This window comes from Ambystoma mexicanum, chromosome 6p (genome assembly GCF_040938575.1).
Source record: "Ambystoma mexicanum isolate Mex_15411 chromosome 6p, UKY_AmexF1_1, whole genome shotgun sequence".
Taxonomy (NCBI): domain Eukaryota; kingdom Metazoa; phylum Chordata; class Amphibia; order Caudata; family Ambystomatidae; genus Ambystoma; species Ambystoma mexicanum.
The window spans coordinates 1379237656-1379258996 of record NC_090935.1 but is presented as its reverse complement, the minus strand read 5'-3'; the positions used below and the strand labels follow the sequence as shown (position 1 = coordinate 1379258996).

General features: G+C 45.2%; 1 protein-coding gene across 2 annotated transcripts in view; it reads left to right on the top strand.

The window, feature by feature from the left end:
- The window catches only part of LOC138510440 (phospholipid-transporting ATPase ABCA1-like), a 2356352-nt gene that overhangs the window by 1654733 nt on the left and 680278 nt on the right, over positions 1-21341 (top strand). For both annotated transcript variants that reach the window (XM_069626098.1, XM_069626099.1), the window contains exon 31: positions 4844-5033. In XM_069626098.1, coding sequence (XP_069482199.1) covers positions 4844-5033 — 190 coding nt within the window. The remainder of the gene's footprint in view (positions 1-4843; positions 5034-21341) is intronic.

Below are 21341 nucleotides of genomic sequence, written 5' to 3'. Positions count from 1 at the left end.
GCCACTGTCATAGGAAAGTAGGGACAGAATACTCCAACACAATGACACAGGGTTTACAAGCAGGTTTATTCTCACATTGCACCAGGAAGATTGAAGAGAAATGGGGACAAAGGAATCAGCAAAAATCAAAGCAAGCCGATTGTCATGAAGGGTAGGTTCTTTCCGAAAAAGTAACTTCACCTTATTATCCAAGGTGGGTTTCTTGAACCCCTTTTCCTGATTCACTAATGGGAAGGTTTACACCTGGTTGATCTTCTGGTGAGGGAGAGCTAGGCATAATGTCAACGGGAACAGGGAAAGCAAAACAAGACAGGTTTTCCCGAGGGTGCAGTGGGAGGGTTGTGGAGAACATTAAGACATGTGAACATCTAAGCTAGAAGGACATATTATCCTGAATCCAATTCCTAATCTAGAAACATTGATCAGGACTGTCCACCCAGGATAAGACTGAATCAGACAAAGGGTGGTTTAGAGTGCCAAATAGCCATTTCTTGATCGGGTTGGCATATTTCCCCTGATGGAGACCTTGGTCTGTGTTGTAGATCTTCACCTTGGTCTTTACTGCTGATTTAGCACTGCACAACCAGGCTCATGTCGTCTCCTCTTGGATTGTTGGCCAGTGGGTCATTAACTGAAAAGGGCTGTCCTCTCTTTCCACTGCTTTGTATAGGTATCCACACCCTACTGGGGTTGAGTAGGTAGTATTTTTGACAGCTACTTTCCGGGTCTAGATTTTAGTACTGCAATCATCTTTATCTGTGATGGTGCCCTTGCGGGTTACATCACAATATGGACAATGTTCCACATTGTTGGTTCTGATAGTTCCCAATCACTGACTAGCTCCTGAAATCCTCTACACAGAGGGTATCTCAGGCTTAACTTTCCCCTAAACCTGGCCTGTGTTACTGTTTGACCTGAAAGACTTAGCCAGCACTGCTTACACCTTTGTCCAACTTTTCCAACTACCTGACTGCCACACTAAACCAGGACAGGTTCACTCTGACTCCTTTTCCCTCTCCCACTTCTCTCTGAATCACAAAACTAGAACACTGTCATGACTCCGTCAACATTTTTATTGGACATCATTATGGGTCTGGCGGTAACCGTGCCGGTTTTAACGGCACGTTGCCGACGGATCGTAATGATTACCGGCGCCTGACTTTCCGGTGCCACCGGGCTATTCCGAGTCTGGCGGCTGAGAAGTCAGGCGCCGGTAATTTTGTAATTCCCCATTCCCATTGAGTCCCAGAGGTCTCAATGGGAATGGGGAACACAGAAGCACCGGCACCTGGCAGGCAGGATGGCACTCACCCACATAGTCAAAATGTGCCGGTCCAGAAACACTGATGCCTGTAGGCTTACCTGCACCGGTGTTTCCGGACTGGCACAGTCGTAATGAGGCCGATTGTGATTTAATTGCTGGATTCATGTAGCAGACACCCCGATTCACAGATCAATTTGCCCATTGTAACTCGGGATTGGCATGGGTATCTCATGAAAGGATCTCCCTCCTCCCCATGTGTACATAGATGTCTGCTTTGCGGGAACAGGGAGGGAGAATTGCCCGATTATGGTCACTGGCCATAGCCTTTAAACCAGAAAACATAAAAAGCTTGTCAACCACCTTATAATGAGGCATTACCGGCCCAGCGCACAGGAGGCCCACTCATAGCAGATGTTTTGAAACATTTATGTAGGGGTGGAGTACATCTTTCTTTAATTTTTGGAGTTGGGAAATGGGTGGGGCACATATCAAAGGTTATTGGGGCTATCTATCCCCCCATAAATAGGCCACAGAAAATGCAGGGAAATGGCTGCAATGAGCTGGCCTACTACAAATTGTTCGAGATTTAAATAGGCATCTGGGTATTGGTAGCGCTTCATTCTTGAGAGGCATATTTATGCACGAGTATCCTTCCCGCGGCGGAAGGCAATTTCTTGTGCTACTCACATGCATTCCATGCAGGTGATTGGCCAAACCTTTGTTTTTACCAAGCCCTGTGGTCACCAATCTTCTCTGACTCTTGTAGAAGCAGCAGTGCTTTATCCTGAGCCTGATGTGAACTTTGACAGGACTGCCGTCATCGGAAAATGGTCTGCAGACCGCCCCAGTTCATGGACTTCCTCTGAGGCCTGTGTCCCTTACTGTGTTACTTCTCTCTTGCCTGGACCATATTTGGGAATCATGAACAAGTAGTCTCTTCTCTTGTTTAACCCAAAAGTTGGACGTGAGGGTAAAATGCAGCGGTATTACCATATACTACTGCATTGCCGCACCACCCAACTATGAATTTGGAAGAAAGTTGGAGGATGCACCTCGCTGTGGTAGTTCCACCAACATCTCCCTCTGGACTCAAAATAAATATGGAGTTACACCGCCTACCGCCATTTGTAATCTCGCAGTAATACCGCTGGACAAGTGGCAGTAACAGTGATATAGATTCAACCCTGTTATTCAGAAAAAAACTGAGATTTATGGTGGGCTCTTAGACATATTAAGGATAAACCTTTGATAATAGTGCATAGCAGCCTACCACTAAAAAAGGCCAAGCATACTTCTAAAAAGTGAATTATGCGTTATAAATAAATAATATGCCTGGGGCTTAGTGAGGGAATTCTGAAAATCTTAAATTCTAATTGTGCGACAGACTTATGGGAGCTGATTAACAATTCATTTGTGAACCAGAAAGAGATGCAAATCAATGTAAAATATAATGCACACTGGTGTTTACACTTTTTTTTAATTGTATGCTTCTCCTTCCCATCCGACAACCACCATGTACATTTTTCTATGGCTCATGGGTTCTTTCCTTCACTAACAATGTCGTTGAAGAAAGCCGGTCAAGTGGCACAGCGAGTAGAGCGCTCGCTTTGACATCCGTGCAGCAGGTTCGAAGCCACACTCAGCCTTTCATCCTTCCGAGGTCGATAAATGAGCACCACACACCGTGGGTAATAATAAGCAGCGCTCAGATACCTGAGGGTTCGTAGCGCTATATAAATGCCAAATTATTATTATTATTATCATTAGAAGATTAAAGCCATCAACTGCCTGTGATGCCAAGGGATTACCCAATGTTACTTTGAAACAATGCCAAAATTATGAGCAGAAATCCAGGAGACCCTATTTAGGCAAATACTGCCTTTCTGCAGTGTGCCCAAATCCTTGCACCTAGCCTACATGATGCCGATATTCAAGAAGGGATATAGTACAAATCCGAAGAAAACACACGTTTGATTTAGGCAGTAAAATCGTTGCCAACCTGGTTCTAGGGAAAATGGAATCCTGGGGTTTAGGATGCCAAAGGCTTCAAATGTATTAGAAAGGTTTCCGTAAGAATCTAGGTACTGATCTGAATGGTCCCATTATAAGACTACTATAAAGACAAGCTATATGGAAAGAAGGGACTCCAGTGTATGTTGTTGCATTGGTCTAACAGCAACTTTTTATAGCAAAAAATAGTGATATTATTTGTTAAACCTTTTCAATCAGGTTTCCCAGGTGGATTGTGCGGTATTCTTGCTGCACTTCTCCTAAATACCCAAATCCAGGTTTGTTTAGAATGCATAAGAAGTATTTCTTCCACGATTGGATTCCTGCTGGGAGAGGTCTTAGACACAGTTGTGTTTTTGCACCCTGTCTTTTTAATCTCTTCCATTCAGATCCACAGGAAGCTGTATTGGAAGGTAGAATGTGTCCTCCCAGTTTAGGCCACCCATGCTTACCTTGGCTTGCCTATGTGGTTGATCTAATGATATTCTACTCTACTCCAATTTGCCTTCAGAGTTTTATAACAAGGCTTCAGCAATATGCAACTGATAATGAGCTGGTGATTAACACAGTAAATACAAAGCAACACTGCTATTCCTTTTGATTATGGGATTGCGGATATTTGGTTAAGGTCAAATGGCCAATACATTAGAGGGTTTCTTATAGAGACATGTTTTTGGGGTCTTCCTAATAGTGTTACAATGTCTACAATGAGATACGAGTTTGGGCTTTTACCATGGTCAGCAAAAGTTAAGTGATAGATTTGATAGCTTTATAAAAAAATGTTAGATCCTGCCAAATGTGCTCTTTAAGATAGCCTTCAAAAGGTCCAATTAAGAAATCCTCTAAGGTGTTGAATGAGTTTTTGCATCACTGAGATCTCATGAGGATTTTGGAGGTCTCACTGATGACCCTGATCATCAATCAAGTATTAGAAAATACAAAGAGTGGGACTTTGAGTAGATAACTAGGCGAGAATCAATTTTAATTTCTAAATTATACAGAGTTGTGGCAAATGAGGAGAAAACAATATATTGTTTGCCTCTATATGTAACTCAATTTCCAAATCCTTATTAAAGGATTCAGTTCCTCTATTTAACATATGTGTACAATGCACACAGATGTATAAATTGAGGTGTAAAAATGTCTAGTAATTTTGTTTCAAATTCCAATAGTATGTAATTCTTTAGGATCTAGGTGAGGAATGTCTCTAGGAAATCAAATTTCACTAATTTTAGAAACTCTAATATTTGTTAAACTTGTTTTAAAACTCCAATGAAATGTTGATTTATTGTATCTTGGAACTGATTTATGTATATGTTATTAATGTAGTAAGATGATTGGACATGTAATACTTTTGTTCTTTCATCTTTGATGAAGGTTTATTTTTTCGCTTTTGCACGATAAAAAAATTAAATGAAAAGATCACCGCACATTCCCCACTTCCTATGAGGTTTTTGCAGCATCATATAACAGTATGTTACTCCTCTGTTGCAGAAAAATCTGTATCTCTTAGTTTGAACATCAAAAAGTTGTAATAATTCAGTATATGTATCTTCCATGTGGTTACAGGAATCTCCCATGTACCACAAGTGGAACTGGCTGGTACACTCCATCGGTGCCTGAATCTGTCTCCGAAATATTTAGAAATGGGAACTGGAGTATGCAAAATCCATCACCATCGTGTGCATGCAGCACGCCACAAAGGATGATCATGCTGCCAGACTGTCCCCCAGGGGCTGGTGGCCTTCCCCCTGCTGAAGTAAGTGATGCACACATGGTTTTGTGTTTATTGCCACATGGTATAATCATTGCAAGTGTTGGCCTGTTGCACTGACATACAGGAAGTCATAATTCTGACTGAATGGATGCATTTTATCACGCTCCTTATGGAATAATGGTCTTCCTGACTAAGGCAAGTGCATAACTTTTGGATTCACACTTATATGTTGATATTGTTTTTGTATGCTGGAATTTTCAAAAGTTTAACAAGACTGATCACCGCTACAGATTTCCTTTTAGTTTGACTGGGATTTTGAAACTCTGTTTTTATTTTCCTAATTTTTGAAAAGCAATTTTTTTCAAAGTGCTTTCTTGATTTTACCAGTGGACTATTGGGAAGTTACCACTTAACCATGCCATTTTTCAAATGACTTCACACATTTCAGGGTAGCTTTAGAGGTTAGGTAGAAAAGGTTTAGTAATTCTACCAATGGCATTACTGCATAGCATACAAACGAGGAATAGCTTGCTGTTATAGTTCACTGTTTCATTTCATTACATACAAATGTGTACATGCCTTCTAAGTGTGTGAGAGCATTTGAATGTGCATAACTCAGATGATTCCAAGCAACAGTTTGCATAGTGTGTATACGTTCTTGTTGGTTTAAACAAAACTATGAAGGGACATTCTAATATCAAGAATAAACAGGAGGGTAGGTTCTCCTGCGTGCCAATGGTTGGTGCACAACAATAGCGGTGACTTATAATGAACCTTTCAGGTGCTATAGAGAAGAGGGTTTAGTTGCAGTAGGTCAGAGAAACCTACCCTCTCTTTCTGAAGCCTTGCTTCAGGCATACACCCTATTTTCTGTTGTAGGTCCTGCTTCAGCCCCAGGCGGGGATTCTGACTTCCTCTGGGTGAAGCTAAAGCACTGACAAGCAGGATATGGATAAGAATCAAGCACTGGGAACTTACAATTATCACTGAGAGGAAGGCACACCGGCAGAGGCCTTCTATTGATAAATCACCTCTGAGCGGCATCAGGATGCAGAGTACACAGCTTCCAATAGCCTGTAAGACGCACTCAGAGGAGTGAGCAGAGTCCTGTGCACATGCGCTTGAGAAGAAGACAAGGTTCACAGATGAAGAACTGGATGTCTTTGCTGAGGAGTTCTCCATTGTGAACAAAAACCATGTTGTTCAAAAGGCTCAAAGGATACCCACGAATATAGAAATGGCCACACATACAAAAATGCACGCAACGGTTAATGTCCTGGGTGGTGCACATTGTGAAGCAGATAAACTGCAGAAACACTGGTGTGACATAAATTGACACGACAAAGAATAATTTGTATCAGGCCAGAGGAACTGATGGATGGACGATTCAAATAGACCTAACTCACTTAAAAAAAAACATCATTGTGAGATCCAGTCTAATCATCAAGGTAGTCCAGGTAGCGTCTGAAGAGGAAACATCACCTATGCAGAGCATCAGTTACCTTGCAGTGGGTGGTGTGATGCCCTGTCAAAAGTTTCCTTTCAAATTATGTTTATTCAACCCACTTTGGTGATAGGCCTTAGATGTGCCAAAACGATCATACTTACATGGTAAAAAGTATCAATCATCAAAACAAATCAGGCCACTTGTTAAGCATGAATAGGATGTACGTTTAAAGAACGTAGACGAAAAGTTCGAATTGCAAAATACAGATGCCCACTCTGCCGCATTTTGCAATTTGAGCTTTTCTCTTTTTTTTCTTTTGCCCCCACATTGTTTCTTGTATGCAGTGGACAACCCTGCAGCCCCCTAACCTGAAAATACTGAAGTAGGAGTGCGGTGAACATCCCTGCAACCCCTGCTCACCTACTGTGATATTTTCGGATTCAGTATTTTATACCTATGCCGAATACGGCAAATTCATATCCACGACTCTCTAGATACGATCTTTTGGGTCGATACTGCATGAATACACTTACAATAAACATTTATGATTAGACACATATGCAAGAACACATTTTAAATTCAGTAAGACATTTAAAATCAATCACCACAGTCCCCTTCCTCGTAAAAATCCTAGATAGAGTCACATACCACCAAATACAACACTACCTGGAATCAAATCAGATCCTGGGGGTGCTTCAATCAGGGCTCTGCCCTGGGCATGGCACAGAAACAGCCTTGCTTGATCTAAGAACCAGTTCAACGAGATCAAGGATGCTGAGAAACCAGCCCTATTACTACTCCTAGACCTCTCTGCAGCGTCCAATCTGGTAGACCACAAGATCCTCTGCAAACACCACACAACGGCAGCCAACTTCTCGACGGAAGCAACAAGCTGGATCCCATATTTCCTGAAGGATAGAACTATGGGAGGTTTTGCCGAAAATGCTAGTGCCGCTCTTTATCCAATTTCCAGTGGAATTTCCCAAGGCTCTTGAGTCCCCCCTACTCTTTACAGCATTTTTACCAAAACCACTTTTCAAACTCCTAGACTCAATCGGTATCTCATATACCAACTACGTGGACAACACCCAAGTCCTACTCCCCCTCTCTGGTGATCATGCTACCGACTCTGACAAATTAAATACTGTCTATCAGGCCATCCAGGCATGGATGGCTACTAACCATCTTTGTCTTAATGACAACAAACTTAACTCCTCCCTGTGGGATCTCCTGCTGTGCTTAAATCCTCAACCAGCGTTATGTCGCCTTTTCCATTGAAGGCAGCCCAATACCTGTGTCTCTGTCAGTGAAAACACTGTGAGTTTTCCTAGATACCTCTCTATCCCTTACTCATCAAGTTAATGCCATTGCTTCCTACACTGCCCACACTGCCAAACTCATCAATGCCTGTAGACCATTCCTTTCTGCCGACAATTGCCTCACAATTGCCTGAGCAGTCATTGGCGCCAGACTTGATTTACTGTAATGTTTGTATTGCACGCACCTCATCCAAAAATATCCAAAACAATGCACTCTCACATCTTTCCTGCAAGAGGAAATGTCCATTGGCTCCCAATAAGAGATTAGATTACCTTTAAAACCCAGAATATCACCCACAAGAACCTGTCTAACTCTGTTCCTCCCTACCTGGGTGGTCACCATCAGGTTGGTCTTCCGTTCCGGTCTTTTCTGAGTCTGTCATGGTTTCGGCCATGCTCGTTCTTAAGTCGGCCTCTCTGGAAGATCCAATCCCACTTAATATCCTGAAGGATATTTACCCTAGCATCTCGCACCTGTTGACGGTTGTGGTCAATACCTCTTTTGTATCATCTCACATCCCTAGTTCTCTTAAGCATGCTCTTATCCTTCCTCTTCCTAAAAATGCTGATGTTGATTCTTCCATTCTTTCTAACTTTTGTCCTATTTCCCTCCTCACTTTTCAAGGAAGATTTTGGAAGTTTTGGTCACTCTGCTCCTCTGTTCTTATCTAGAGGATTCTGGATATCTCATCCCCTTTCAATCTGGATTTTCGGCCCGGCCAGAGAACTGAATCCGTCCTGGTGGTAGTGGCTGATGACCTGGCCCAGATTGTGGATCAAGGCAGTACTGCTTCCCTGATCCTGCTAGATATCTCTGCCGTATTTGACACCGTGGACCCTGACATTCTGCTGCAGAGATTTTCCTCTACCAGTTTTTCAGGGCAGGTCCTGGAATGGTTTGCCTCATTTCTTACTGGTTGGTCACAGTCTCGTTCTCTTCATTCCTTTCATTTGTGCTGCTAAATCTCTCACGTGTGGTATTCCCCAGGGCTCCACTTTTTCTCCCCTCCACTTTAATCTATATATTCAGCCTCTAGTTCACCTGATTCACTCTTTTGGTGTTCGGTGTTTCTCATATGCTGACGATAATCATATTTTGGTAAGGTGTGACCTGTCTCTTCATGGCTTTGCCTTAATGGCAAAAAATAAATTGAGGTGCTGAAAGTTGTTTCTTCTCTGTTGTCCTCCAGCTGGCCTTCTGCTTTTTGACCTATGGACCTTGGTCCCCTACCTATACCCCCTTCTGGTGTTAAAAACTTGGAGGTCCAGCAGGGACGTCATTTCACCAAAACGCCAGGGGTAGCGGAAGTGACATCACAGTGCCACGCCCATAAGAGTGACATCACAGGAAGTGATGTCATTTGACCACACCCCACTCGACATCACAGGAAGTGATGTCATTTGACCACGCCCTCCACATGACATCACAGGAAGTGGCCTCATAAAGCATTATCCCCTCAGTACACTAAGAAATATATGGTTACGATATCAGTGTTTTGTGACATTTCATACAAGAATGGATCATCATATGTAGCAGTGTCAAGGTCCATGTTGCCACGCGAAGTGTATGAACCCAAATCCCCTCTTAATCTGGATCTGCCCTGTTAGTTCAACAGGACTACAGAGCGAAATCACATTCTGGGGGGACAGGGACGGATAGGCGGGTATGGGGATAGGGGAAAGCCAGGATAAAAGGCGAGAGGGAGAATATTTCACCAGAAAACATGTATGGCATCCACAGTTTTTAATAATTCTTCTTCTTGTGTTATTTTGGCTGCCAAAAGATTAGTTCAAAATGTGTTCAAGGTGTACAGTGCATTACTGAGCGATGCCACCTTCAGTACCAAAAGCCTCATAAGTCATGTCCCCATATTTTACGGGGAAAAAATCCTGGCTGCATTTTGCATTACTCCCACACTCACCAACACTCTTTATATGCCTAGGTTTCTGTTCCTACATGTTCATTGTCCTCCACACCCCTCACCTCTCCATAATGGTACACATTCCAACAATTAGTACTATTGTATAGATTTTGGGATAATGCCCAACCCTTCACTCTGATCATAAGACTTAAAATGTAGTTTCTTACCAGATTGAGCAGAACAGTGGCTTGACAGATGTGTCCGAGGCTGCTGTTTCAGTGGCATGTAAGGTGAAGATTCTGACACAGAAAGGAAGGAACTCCACATGAAGATGCAGGTCTGAAAATAAAAAACAAATTATCAGAATGGAAGAATCATTTGTACAACAGCACACCAGAATATCATTTGTCATAGAGACAAGATACTGACTGAACGCACTGAGGGGTGTGCTTTCCAGACTACCATTAACTGCAGTGCCCTGCTTCTGACCTTGCAATCCGGCCACCCAGCAGCCTATTCCACCCTCCGTTTCCCGGCATCCCTGGAGCCTGTGGTACCTCTCATCCCGGCACATCTAGCCTCCCCTCACTCACATGAGCACTTGGGGTGACGTGATATTATCGAATTATACTCCTGAAACTGAATACCCTACACCCAGTGACCCTAATGTGGCTGGGAAGAGGTGGATGGTGACGTCCCATCACCATGTGAGGTCATACACTGGGAAACTGGGGCGTGCAGCGTAACCCCTCACTATTTACCCAGAGGCAGAACTGATTATTGTGGCAGATATTCATTGGCCCATTATTTTTATGATGATGATATTTTGAATGCACAGAGCTGGATTCCAGCGAGCACTGAGCAACTCAATATGATCTCTGCTGCATAGGAGGCATTTCAATGAAGATGCAGGAAGGACAGTTGTCTCAGGTAAGGAGCGATTGTGCTGCGAAGTGACTCTGTTGAAAAGTCTACATGTCCCCTTTGTGTGAGGGACCGGCAGGGTTCCACGACTCCCACCACACTTGCCCAGTCAAGGAGGCGTGAGAGAAGGGAGGCCACAGAGAGACAGTACACCCTGCACTCCAGACACACCTCCACAGCACGGACCCAGGGGCCAGAGAAGCACCCCAGGCACAGGGGTCCCTTCCAGATACCAGGGAGCGCACAGACCACACAGCTAGGGGGCCGAGAGCGTAGCCCGCAACACTCCAGATAAAGCCCCCTGATTTGGGCCAACCAAGCCCTGCAGCACTCCAGATACAGGCCCCCCACATCCCACAAACGCACACACAGACTAGAGCAAGCAGACATTTGCATGCATGCACACCCCCACCCCGAAAGCAGAGCTCCCTGCCCTTGGCCACAGGCACCCTGCCAGTGGAGTGTGTTGGGACCCTGATTACATTCTGCTTGAGGAATCAGATTTTAGGCTTTTAGCTCCAATTGTGTGTAAGTATTTGAGGTATTACAGATGTGTGCAGCGCACTTAGTTGCTGTATTGAATCCATGCTCCTTCGCCAATGAGGTAAATTCACAAAACCCCCAATTCTATGGAAAGAGGCAGAGAGAAGCTTCATCATTCTCCAATGGTACTGTGTTTTACTTTGTGTATAGGCGCGTTATAAATGCCATAATATATCATATGTTGACATTCCTTGCCAATGACATTTTAGAATATTGCAAGGCCGGGACACACATGATACTTTATAAATCGGGGCCACTGTCTATATTCTAGGGACTCTAAGGGGGAGAAACTGGGGTGGCTAAACCTTAGCAACTCGACAGTCCGTGGGGCAGATTCCTAGCTCAGGGGCAACTGGAAGCAAGACGACGTGGGAGCAAAACAGGTTCGATCCCCAGGTCCATGCTTAGAAACCTCTGGGTATTAAGCAACACGTGTAGCTGTTGTCGCCTGAGGTGCCAAGCTATCCGCCTGCGGCCGCAGGCGGGTAGTGGGCTAGCACAGCACACACGCAACCTAGGCTCCACCTGGTCCTGGCGGCCGCAGGGGAATGCCACAAGAGCACACATCTGACCTCAGCCTGGGGCAGGGCTTTAAGTGGGCCGGGGCCTGCCGGGGCTGGGCCCCGGCAGGTTCCGAAATTTCGTTTTGAGGCGGGGCCCTGCCGGGGCCCACTAATCTCCCCGGGCAGCCCCGGCCACTACACGAAAAGGCATTTTTTTCTACAGCCTGAAACTCTCGCTCGTGTGCGAGAGCTTCAGGCTTCAGAAAAAAATGCCTTTCAGCTATAATGGTGGCGCCGCACCTGCGAGGCATCCCTTTAATCAAGGGATGCACGTGGGCCGGCGCCACCATTAAGGCTGAAAGGGTGAGGCCGCTGGAAGCAGAGGCCTTGCTTCCTAAATACTGAAGCTCCCGCGGATTCGCGGGAGTTTCAGTCTTTAGGAAAAAGGCCTCTGCTTCCAGTGGCCTCACCCTTTCAGCCTTAATGGTGACGCTGCCCCTCCCCAGCTGGCGAGGGGCAGCACCACCATTAAGGCTGAATAGGCGAGGCGCTGTCCCCTGCCAGGCAAGCCTATACAAAATAAATGCAGAGATCAGCACCCTCTCCCCCATAGGGGAGAGGGTGCTAATCTCTACAAAAGGCTGCCTGGCAGGGGTGCCAGTAGCCCATTGAGCCGGGGCTCGTCAAGGGGGCGTGGCCTAACGGCCCATCAAGACCACGTTGTTGGGCCACGCTCCCTCGATGGGCCCCGGCTCGATTTGTAGTGCCACTTAAGGCACTGGCCTGGGGCCTACGGCGGCACACGCCAGCAACATTAATCCACCCAGCAGCTCACACACACCCGCTCGCCCCCGACCTCAGTCACACACACAACACAGACTGACTCACCGCTGTGTGTTAGCTTGGAAGAAGTTAGTTGGCCTGGACTTTCTGGCACCAAGAGAAACCACGAAGCTGCTGCTGCACGCTGGCTTCGCTGCAGTGCTCACAAAATGGAGGACCACCAGCACGCTGCACCGCTTGAGTGGTGGCCACGCCCCCTCCTCCTCTGATTGGAGGAAATGCCAGAGGTCGCAAGAGAGTGACAGAGGTCGCTGGCCAATCGGCAGCGGTCGCTCTTGCGACCTCTGGCGACCCCCAAATGACGTCCCTGAGGTCCAGCTTTCCGGATCATTATCTGTGCAGAACCAGATTAGTGTGGTCTGTCAATCGGTTCACTCTAAACTATGCATACTGCGGAAAGTCGTGCCCTATCTGCCCATTCATGTTCGATCACTGGTCATGTCTTCTCTCACGTCCGGTTCGTTAGACTACTAAAATGCGCTGTATCTGGCTCAGCTGATTTACCTTTTTCAGCTGTTGCAAATACTGCAAAATTCTGCTGCCTGATTAGCAGTGGGGGCTCCTCGGTTCTGCTCAACCACTCTGATTCTGTTAAAACTACACTGGCACCAGGTGGCCAAGCGTATAAAATTCAAGGCCCTCTGTGTGGTCCATCAAGCATTCTATGGCAGAGGGCTGGAATTTTTACAAGCTACATTTTAACCTTATATCCCTGCTCGGTCCCTGTGCTCTGTTTCTTCCCTGAGTGTCACGTTCCCCTGTTTCAAACTGGCTTGCATGGGTGGCTGGTCTTTCTCAGTTGCAGCGGCCCTGCTGTGGAAACCCATTCCTCTGTCCTTGTGTGCCACAGATAATCATCTCTCTTTTCACCAGGTGCTGAAGACCCATTGCTTTATAGCCTAAGGTGGCTTTTTTATTTCCTGGGCTCTTTTTTCTTCTCTCCTTTTCTGTCTAGTACCCTGACCATGTAGCGCCATGATGCCCTAGCCAGTGTAGGTACACTTCATACATTCCTTTTACATTTCATTACATTACCTCCCGCAGAAGATCACTAAAGTCCAAGCTAAGAGGCCAACCAGAACCGCCTACGCTCACTGGGCCTCATTACACGGTAGGAGGTAACCATACCGCTATTAGCGGCATGGCTACTCCCTTACCGCATACCGGGCCCGGGTAGGCGGTATGCGAACTTACCAGGTCATTCCAACCCTGGAGGACCCGGTAAATCCCCATGCCAAATACCATTCCCCATTTCCATTTGAGCCCCCTATGGGGGCTCAAATTGCGGTACCGTTATTAGCTCTGAAGTCCCTTAGCGGGTCCCGTCCTTAACATCTGGTCAGACCAGGCGTTAAGGACGGGACCCGCTGAGGGACCTTGTAGTAGGGCACTAAGGGATTACCGGCACCGGTGCCCTTACCGGTGCCGGTAATCCCTTAGCGCCTACCGTGTAATGAGGGCCACTGTCTCATGCCTAAATTCCGACGGTGCAGGGCTGGCAGTGCTAGCCTTCCAGTCTTGGCAGTAAAACTCTGCAATGCTTTACCACCTACCCTCAGAGCAGAACAATCTTACTGGACTTTCCGTAAACTCTTGAAAACCCAGCTCTTCACAGAGGGCAGCACATAAGTGGCACTGCCCAATCCCCTCTGTCATTTCTTAAACCATGTCCTTGCAACTTGTAATGTAACAGCACCCTGATGCCCATGGGCTTAGTGCACTCTATAAATGTAAAAATAAAGAAATAAATACATATATGCATTTTTATTTTTTAACCTCAAAGTTACCAAAACAACATGAAATCATATAGGTTCCAGTGGACAGATATTACTTATGCTATGATATGATATGATATGATATGATGTGTCATTTATAACGTGCCTTTACACAAGTGTTTTCTAGGCGTGACAAGACAAGGAGGGGGAAAGAAGGGGAGGACAAAATAACTATTTTACTAGACCTTGTGCCATTCAGTTCGTGCAAGTTCAGGGGAAGAGGGAAGGGGAGAAGTGCCAGGGGGCAGGGGTAGGGGGAAGTGCAGCCAGCGGGTGGCTCATAGGTGCAGAGAGAAGGGACAGTGGGGTTGCAGATTCAGACCCTTAATTGCTACTGAGCCTGGAGGCAGTGCAAGGGCAACTGGACATGCAGGAGCCTGGACCAGAGTTCAGAGGGTGACCAGGTAAGTAGTGCACAGAGCAGTCAGGGCCATCAGCAGGGGATAGGGAGAGAGAAACCAGAAGCAAAAATGAAGTCAGGGGCATCAGCAGGGGATAGGAAGAGAGAAACCAGAAGCAAAAATGAAGGTCTTGAGTTGCTTCTGCTCAAGTCTGAGAGAGGTAGGGAGGCTAATCCACAGGGAGGCCCCAGCCAAGTCAATAGATCTGCCACCAACTCTCTGCTTGGAGAAGCGTCTGACCCTCAGAGAGTTGGAGATGGATATGATATAATATGTTAGGTTATTTATAGCATGCTTAATACCCGCAAGTGTCTAAGCGCGGTCCCGGGGATCGAACCTGTGGTGCTCTGTGTTGTCTTGCTTCCAAGGCGAGCGCGTTGCCCCTGAGCTATCCTCCTGAGATTCAGGAGGATAGCTAGTTTGGGGATTTTGTTTTGGAAGAGAAAGTTGAAGGTAGAGCAGACTTAGGCCCCAGAAAGCCTCGTGAATGATGCAGAGGGTCTTGAAATTTACCCTTGAAGCCACGGGAGCCACTGAACAGATTTCAGTGCTGAAGCAATATGATCCCTGGGCTTGAGGCCAAGGACAAGTCTCACAGTCCTGTTCTGGATAAGTTGTTACGGTCAAATAGTAGAGGCAGGAAGATTTAGAAAGAGGATGTTGCAATAGTCCAGCCTAGAGAGGACCAGAGCTCTGGAGACAGTGATCTTCTGGGGGAAAGTGAGAAAAGGAAAAATACCTCTGAGGAGGTGCAGCTGATAGTTTGACTTCTTAGAGACATCAGAGATGTGAGGAGAGAAGGAAAGAGTGGAGTCGAAGATGACACCAAGGTTCTTAGCCTCACAGGAAAAGCAGGAAGAGGGCCCAGAGTGGGTGGCCAGAGAGATAGAGAGGAAAAAGGGAGTGGGTGTCCCAATAAGGAGGATTTTAGTCTTACTGGCATTAAGGCAGAGATCATTGGCAGCACACCATTCCTGAATTGTGGCCAGACAGTCTGGTATGAGAGAACAAGCAGAGGTGGCCGAGATGAGCCTGAAAGAGAGCTGAGTGTCATTCGTATAACATTGAAAATTAGAGCAGAAAGTAGCGATGCAGTGGGCAAGAGGTGTCAGGTAGTGGTTGAGGAGCCAGGGAGAGAGGTTAGACCCCTGGAGAATACCACAAGTTGAGAGAGAGATAGAAGAAAGGAAAGACCCCAGTTCGACCTGAGATGATTGGCCGATGAGAAAGGAGGTCAACCAGGCCAGGGCCTGATCAGTAATACCAATGTTGTTGCAGAGACGATTGAGCAGGATGGCATGTTTGAACATGTCAAAAGCTGAGGATAGATAGAGGAGAATGAGGATAGAAGGGAGAATGGAGTCAAGACTGGAGAGCAAGTCTTCACGGGTGTTCAGGAGAGCAGTTTCAATGCTTCTGGCTGTTCTGATGCCAGACTGGTGGTCATGGAGGCAAACAACAGATGTAGATTAAGCTGCGAGATGGCCAGCTTTTCCAAGAGTTTGCCCAGGAAAGGAGCGATGGAGATTGGGTGATAGTTTGCCGGACAGGAAGGATCGGCTGAGGGCTTCTTTAGAAGGGGGTGCACAAGAGAGTGCTTAAGGGGTGAGTGGAAAGTTCCAGTGGCAAAGGAGTGATTGCGGAAATTAGTCAATGCTGGAACAAGGGTATCGATGTGGTCCTTGATTGTTCTGGATGAGCAGGGGAGAACCTGCTTTGATGAGACTTTCAAAGATCAGACTTGACTAGAAACATTGTCATGGGTGAACAGTTGAAAGGAAGAGAAAGGAGGAGGAGGAGAGTCGGCCTCAGACGGGCCAGGAGAGGTAGTGGAGGAGGAAGAGGAGGTAGAGGAAGAGAGGGTAGACAGTATGTACTGAGTTTTAGTAGTGAAATGACAGGCCAAGGCCACGCAGAGGGCCTGGGAGGATACAGGGGAGGTAGAGACTGCAGTGGGATTGGCCAGCTCCTTGCAGATTTTGAAAAGTTCAGCTGAGTTGTTAGATGCCGCAGAGATGCAGGCTTGTATGTAGGCTCTCTTCTTAGAGAGGACATAGTGCCTCATTACGGGAGTGCCGATTACGAGGTTCCCTTTGTGTGACCCAGATCAGACGCCTGGTAAAACCAGGCTTCTTTTCCGGGTCCCCGTGAGGGGAAGAGGGAGGTAATAACAGGCCACTTATAATGTGCCCATTGTTACCTCCCTCCCATTCCCATTGAGCCCTATGGGGGCTCAAATGTGAATGGGGAATGGTTCCTGCAAGGAGGAATTACTGGGTCCTCCTATGTCGGAATAACCCGGTAAGTCCCCATTGCAGGAACCCGGTAATGGAGCCTGGTTTGGAGGCAGCCATGGTGCTAGTAGCACCATGGCTGCCTCCAAACTCGTAATGAGGCCCACAGACTCTGTACTGCCTTTGCAGCAGGCCACTTTGTCAGGGGGTGCGCCCTATGCCCTCCACTTCCTCTCCACCTCCCTACACTTGCATTTAAGGGTGGCAAGGTCAGAATCCTGCCAAGAGTTGCACTTTCATTTGGGCTTCAAACAGATCCTCATGACAGGGGTAAGGACATCCAGAGTGTTAGAGATAGAGAGATGAAGGTAATAGAGGGCTGTGTGATTGTGTGAGTCAGTCAAAGTGCAGAAGGAGAGAAAGTAGCGGTGAAAGCCTCAACTGACACATGCTTCATGTGTCGGATGACCGAGAAGGTAAGTGGCAGTGCTGGAGTCGGCTTGACCTCTGGGTAAGAGGGAGAGAAGTGGCAAGAAAGGAGAAAGTGATCACTCCAAGAGAAAGGAGTTGTGAGAGGGTTAGACAAGGGGAGGTCTGAGGAGATCAGAACATCCATGGTGTGCCCTGCAGAGTGAGTCGTCCAGAGGGAAGAATAGAGAGAGAAAATTGCAGAGGTTGTGAAAGAGTCCCAAAGAATGACTGGTAGCATCTAGGTGGATGTTCAAGTCTCGAAGGAGGAGAAGTTGAGAGGTATGGGCAAGGAGTGAGGAGGAAAGGTTAGCCTACTCAGAGAGGAAGAGGGTGACCTGCCCAGGTGGTCTTTAGATAGTGGCCAGTGTGAGAGGGAAGCCAGGAGAGATAGAGAGCCTGCAGACCATCATTGGATGGGTCATCTAATTATTGCTCCCTCTGCATGAAAGGACAAACCCCCACTTAAAATGTTAAACTCAACTATTCCATTAATGTTTTGGTACCTTAATGATTAGGGAAGAGTTGTCCAGTCTTAAATACTGCCTATTTCCTTGCAGAGGGTTCCTGCTTATTTGCCTGTCTAGTTATACTCACCATCCAAATGAGTACACTGTCTCTCCAAAAGCCGTCTCTCCCTTGGCCCTCAAACTCCCTTGCTGCAGCTAGGTATGCCTCAGTCCATCTCTGCAGAACTGTGCCCCGGAGTCGAACCACAGCCTTCAAATAATTCCCTGCATTGGTCCCACTCCCAGCTATAGTTGACGGCCCAGCTGATGATTATCACCAAACTTCCAGCCACGCAAGTCGCACTTGCTCCTCAGGAAGTATGTCTTTCACCCTTTTTCTTCCCTCTATTTCAAACCTTCATTCAACACCTCCCTCTCTATATGACTCTGTACATTTGCTTTAATATTTCCCCTCCTACTCCATGGTTTCATCAGTCACCACCCCCGATACAGCTCATGCAATTCTTCAGCCCATTGATTTGGCGACATTTGTTCAGTATTCTGCTTAGGACAGCATCCTGCTACCCTGAGTGAAATGTTGCAATTCCCTTTATCCTTCTTTCCCTATTGCCTTACACAAACAAAGGGTGTTCTCTTTTCAAGGTCCATTGCATTGTTGCAGTGTTCTGCACACCATGAATCTTTCCTACACATTCAGCTTTTAACTCTGCTTAATTTCTGAATCTGCCAATGTTTGTGCGCCTGCTGCCATGCCACTATTTTCATTGCCCAAGCTAATCTAACCCACTCTGTTTACCCCCCTATTCTAAGTATTAGTGTCAAATGTTCAACTACTCACTGAAAATACCATCTAGCTGATATATTCCCAAACACTACCCATAGTTCAGGTTCTGTAGACATCGAAACATTGACATATCTCTGGGTGTTCTCGTCATTCACACACTCCTCGTGATATTTTTGGCATGTGATTTTCAATGTATTTCCTGGGCTGTTAAGTTGACTGCTTTGTTTATGACTCGAGATCTAGCCTGGGATTGCTATGTGCCTAGTATCTTCTATGCTTAGTACCAATGCATACAAATATGCAAAGTGGAGAATCCCTTTTGTTGTTATCATTTCCAATGGTTGGCAGTTAGGTGACTTTATTGAATTAGATGCTTAAATGGATCCCTTTCATCTGTGTGGTGAATTGAGTCAAGTTTAGGTCAAACAATGTTTACCGTTCTTTTGATATTTGGGACCCTTCTTGATCTGTCCAATACTCATGCCTGATCATTTGAACTGGAGGGTCACTACTTCTTGCTACGGGCCTTCACATCCACCATTTGTGGCACATTTTAGACATTAGAAGTGCTCCCTGAATATCGCTTTTCCTGAAGGTGTCACATTTCAAATGTTCACCTCAGCATCAATAATGCGTGCAGGTAACACACTGATTATTAGATTGTTTACTACAGATACTACACACTTGCTACAAATAAGAGCTTCCTGTGTTCATTTGGAGGAGATGTATATCTTCCATTAAGGGGAACAATACCCAAACCTCCCGCTGCCAAAGGAATTAATGTGCTGTTAATTTTGACTCTGCACTACTGAACCAGCTCCAGACTTTTGTAACATTACAAATCCAGTACGTGCAAACTTGTTGAACTGAAGAAACTCCTGTCCTTATTCAAGCCTAACATCATCAGAACTTAGACATCCGCATAACAGATTACTCCTTTTCGATGTGCATCGGTTTCCTGAGTAACAAAAACAGAGCCATCTGATGAAAAATGAGCCAAAGCCCGACCCAGAATTCAGAAAATCAGACAATGACAAATTCTTCCTCCATAATCTCCACTTGCACACCAATATGACAAACAATGACATTCAGAGCTTGATAGTGATCTACCCTTCTTCTGATGTGCCCACTTGTGGTTTGTCTGGCAACAGAATGTTCTGCGTAAGCCTTGACAGACTTACGTAAGAGTTGTATGTGTTTACACCCTCTTCTGACACAGAGAGTTCTAGAGAATCCTTCCATATTTTACCTGCTTTGTATTTCCTATCTTTAGATTAGAATTGCGGTTTTCTTGCATTTTTTTGAGCTACTCCATGAAGCACAATCTCTTGGCTACCAGGACCCTCTCACTCATTAAGAAGCACAGTTTGTTGCCACTGAATGTTGTGTTTTTATTGTTTTTAATTATTTTTGGGGTGGTTTTTCCTTAGTTTTCTGCTTTGATGCATGGTTTTCGTACACTGGGAGACCAAACCGTATGTAGACACTTTTGGCAATGAATTCACCACAGAAGGCTCAATATTGTGAATTAGCTATTCACATTCGTTCATCATTCATACTCTCTTTTTGTAAAAATGCCATTAAGTTCAATCGCAATATAAAATCCATATCAAATTAAAACAATTGCAATTGAAAAGTGGTTATTATGTGTCAATGCAAATCTTCTCCTCTTAAAAGGTCTTGATAAATGCAGCATAACGCCCATGCAATAGATGCAATAGACTTACGATTTACAGTAACTAAAAAAGTGTAGGCCAAGTTACAAGAAACATAACTATGGTACTTCAATATTGGAAAAACATTGTGGTGTTGTACATCTTTGGAAACTGAAAAAAAGAGAACATGAAAACTGGTTTCCGGAAAAGTTATGCAAAAAGGATAATATTAATTCCTACTACTATAGTTATGCATTCATGAGTGACATCATTAAAGAATCTAATAATTAGAAACCAATCTCTTACATATACTGAAAATAGCAAATGAGGTTGTACTACAGATCCTCTTACCAGATATTTGAAAGAAGTTTTGATTCCAGAGATGCTCTGTGCACCATTTTATACATCTTAAGGGAGTCAATTTATGAAACAAGTACACCTGAATTCCAAGAGAACCTAGCAGATATTTGTAACCCAAGAGATTGCTAAACGATTAGGGTGCTCCCATATATTGTTTGACATGATCAATGAAAGCTTAACATTTTCCTTGAAAATGTTTTTTTTTTAAAAAAAAAGACAAATATGTGTATCTCTCATCAAATTCCCTGAGCATGGAACACACACCTATCTATGCGTAACACAGTTTGCAGCTGAGAAGGGAAGACACAAAAGTTATTTCTTTTCTAAGATCTGTGAAGGCTAGTTATTACAATAGCCATGAAGTGTCTCTCCATAAATAACAGATGCTTCAAATTTAACACCACACACCTTTAAAATCACGTCCACTGGTTGAGATTTAAAAAGGGTGCAAAAGCTAGATATACCTCCCAATGCTTGGACATTTTTACAGCAGCCCTTACAATATGCTTGTTCCCATGTAAACTTGGAGCAATCATGAACCCTAAATAACTAAATTCAGAGAAAATTGGGATAGGATCGAAACCTGATTTAAAAACAGCTGAGCAGTATCGACAGGATCAAGGGCCAAATAACTAAATGATGGATTGTTTGAATTAATCTTTAAGTGTAGCATTAGAATAAAATCTGTAAAAGAACAAATACATTTCTTTAACCCTTTAAATGCCAGCGACGAGCCGGCTCGTCGGTAAAAACCGCTCCAGG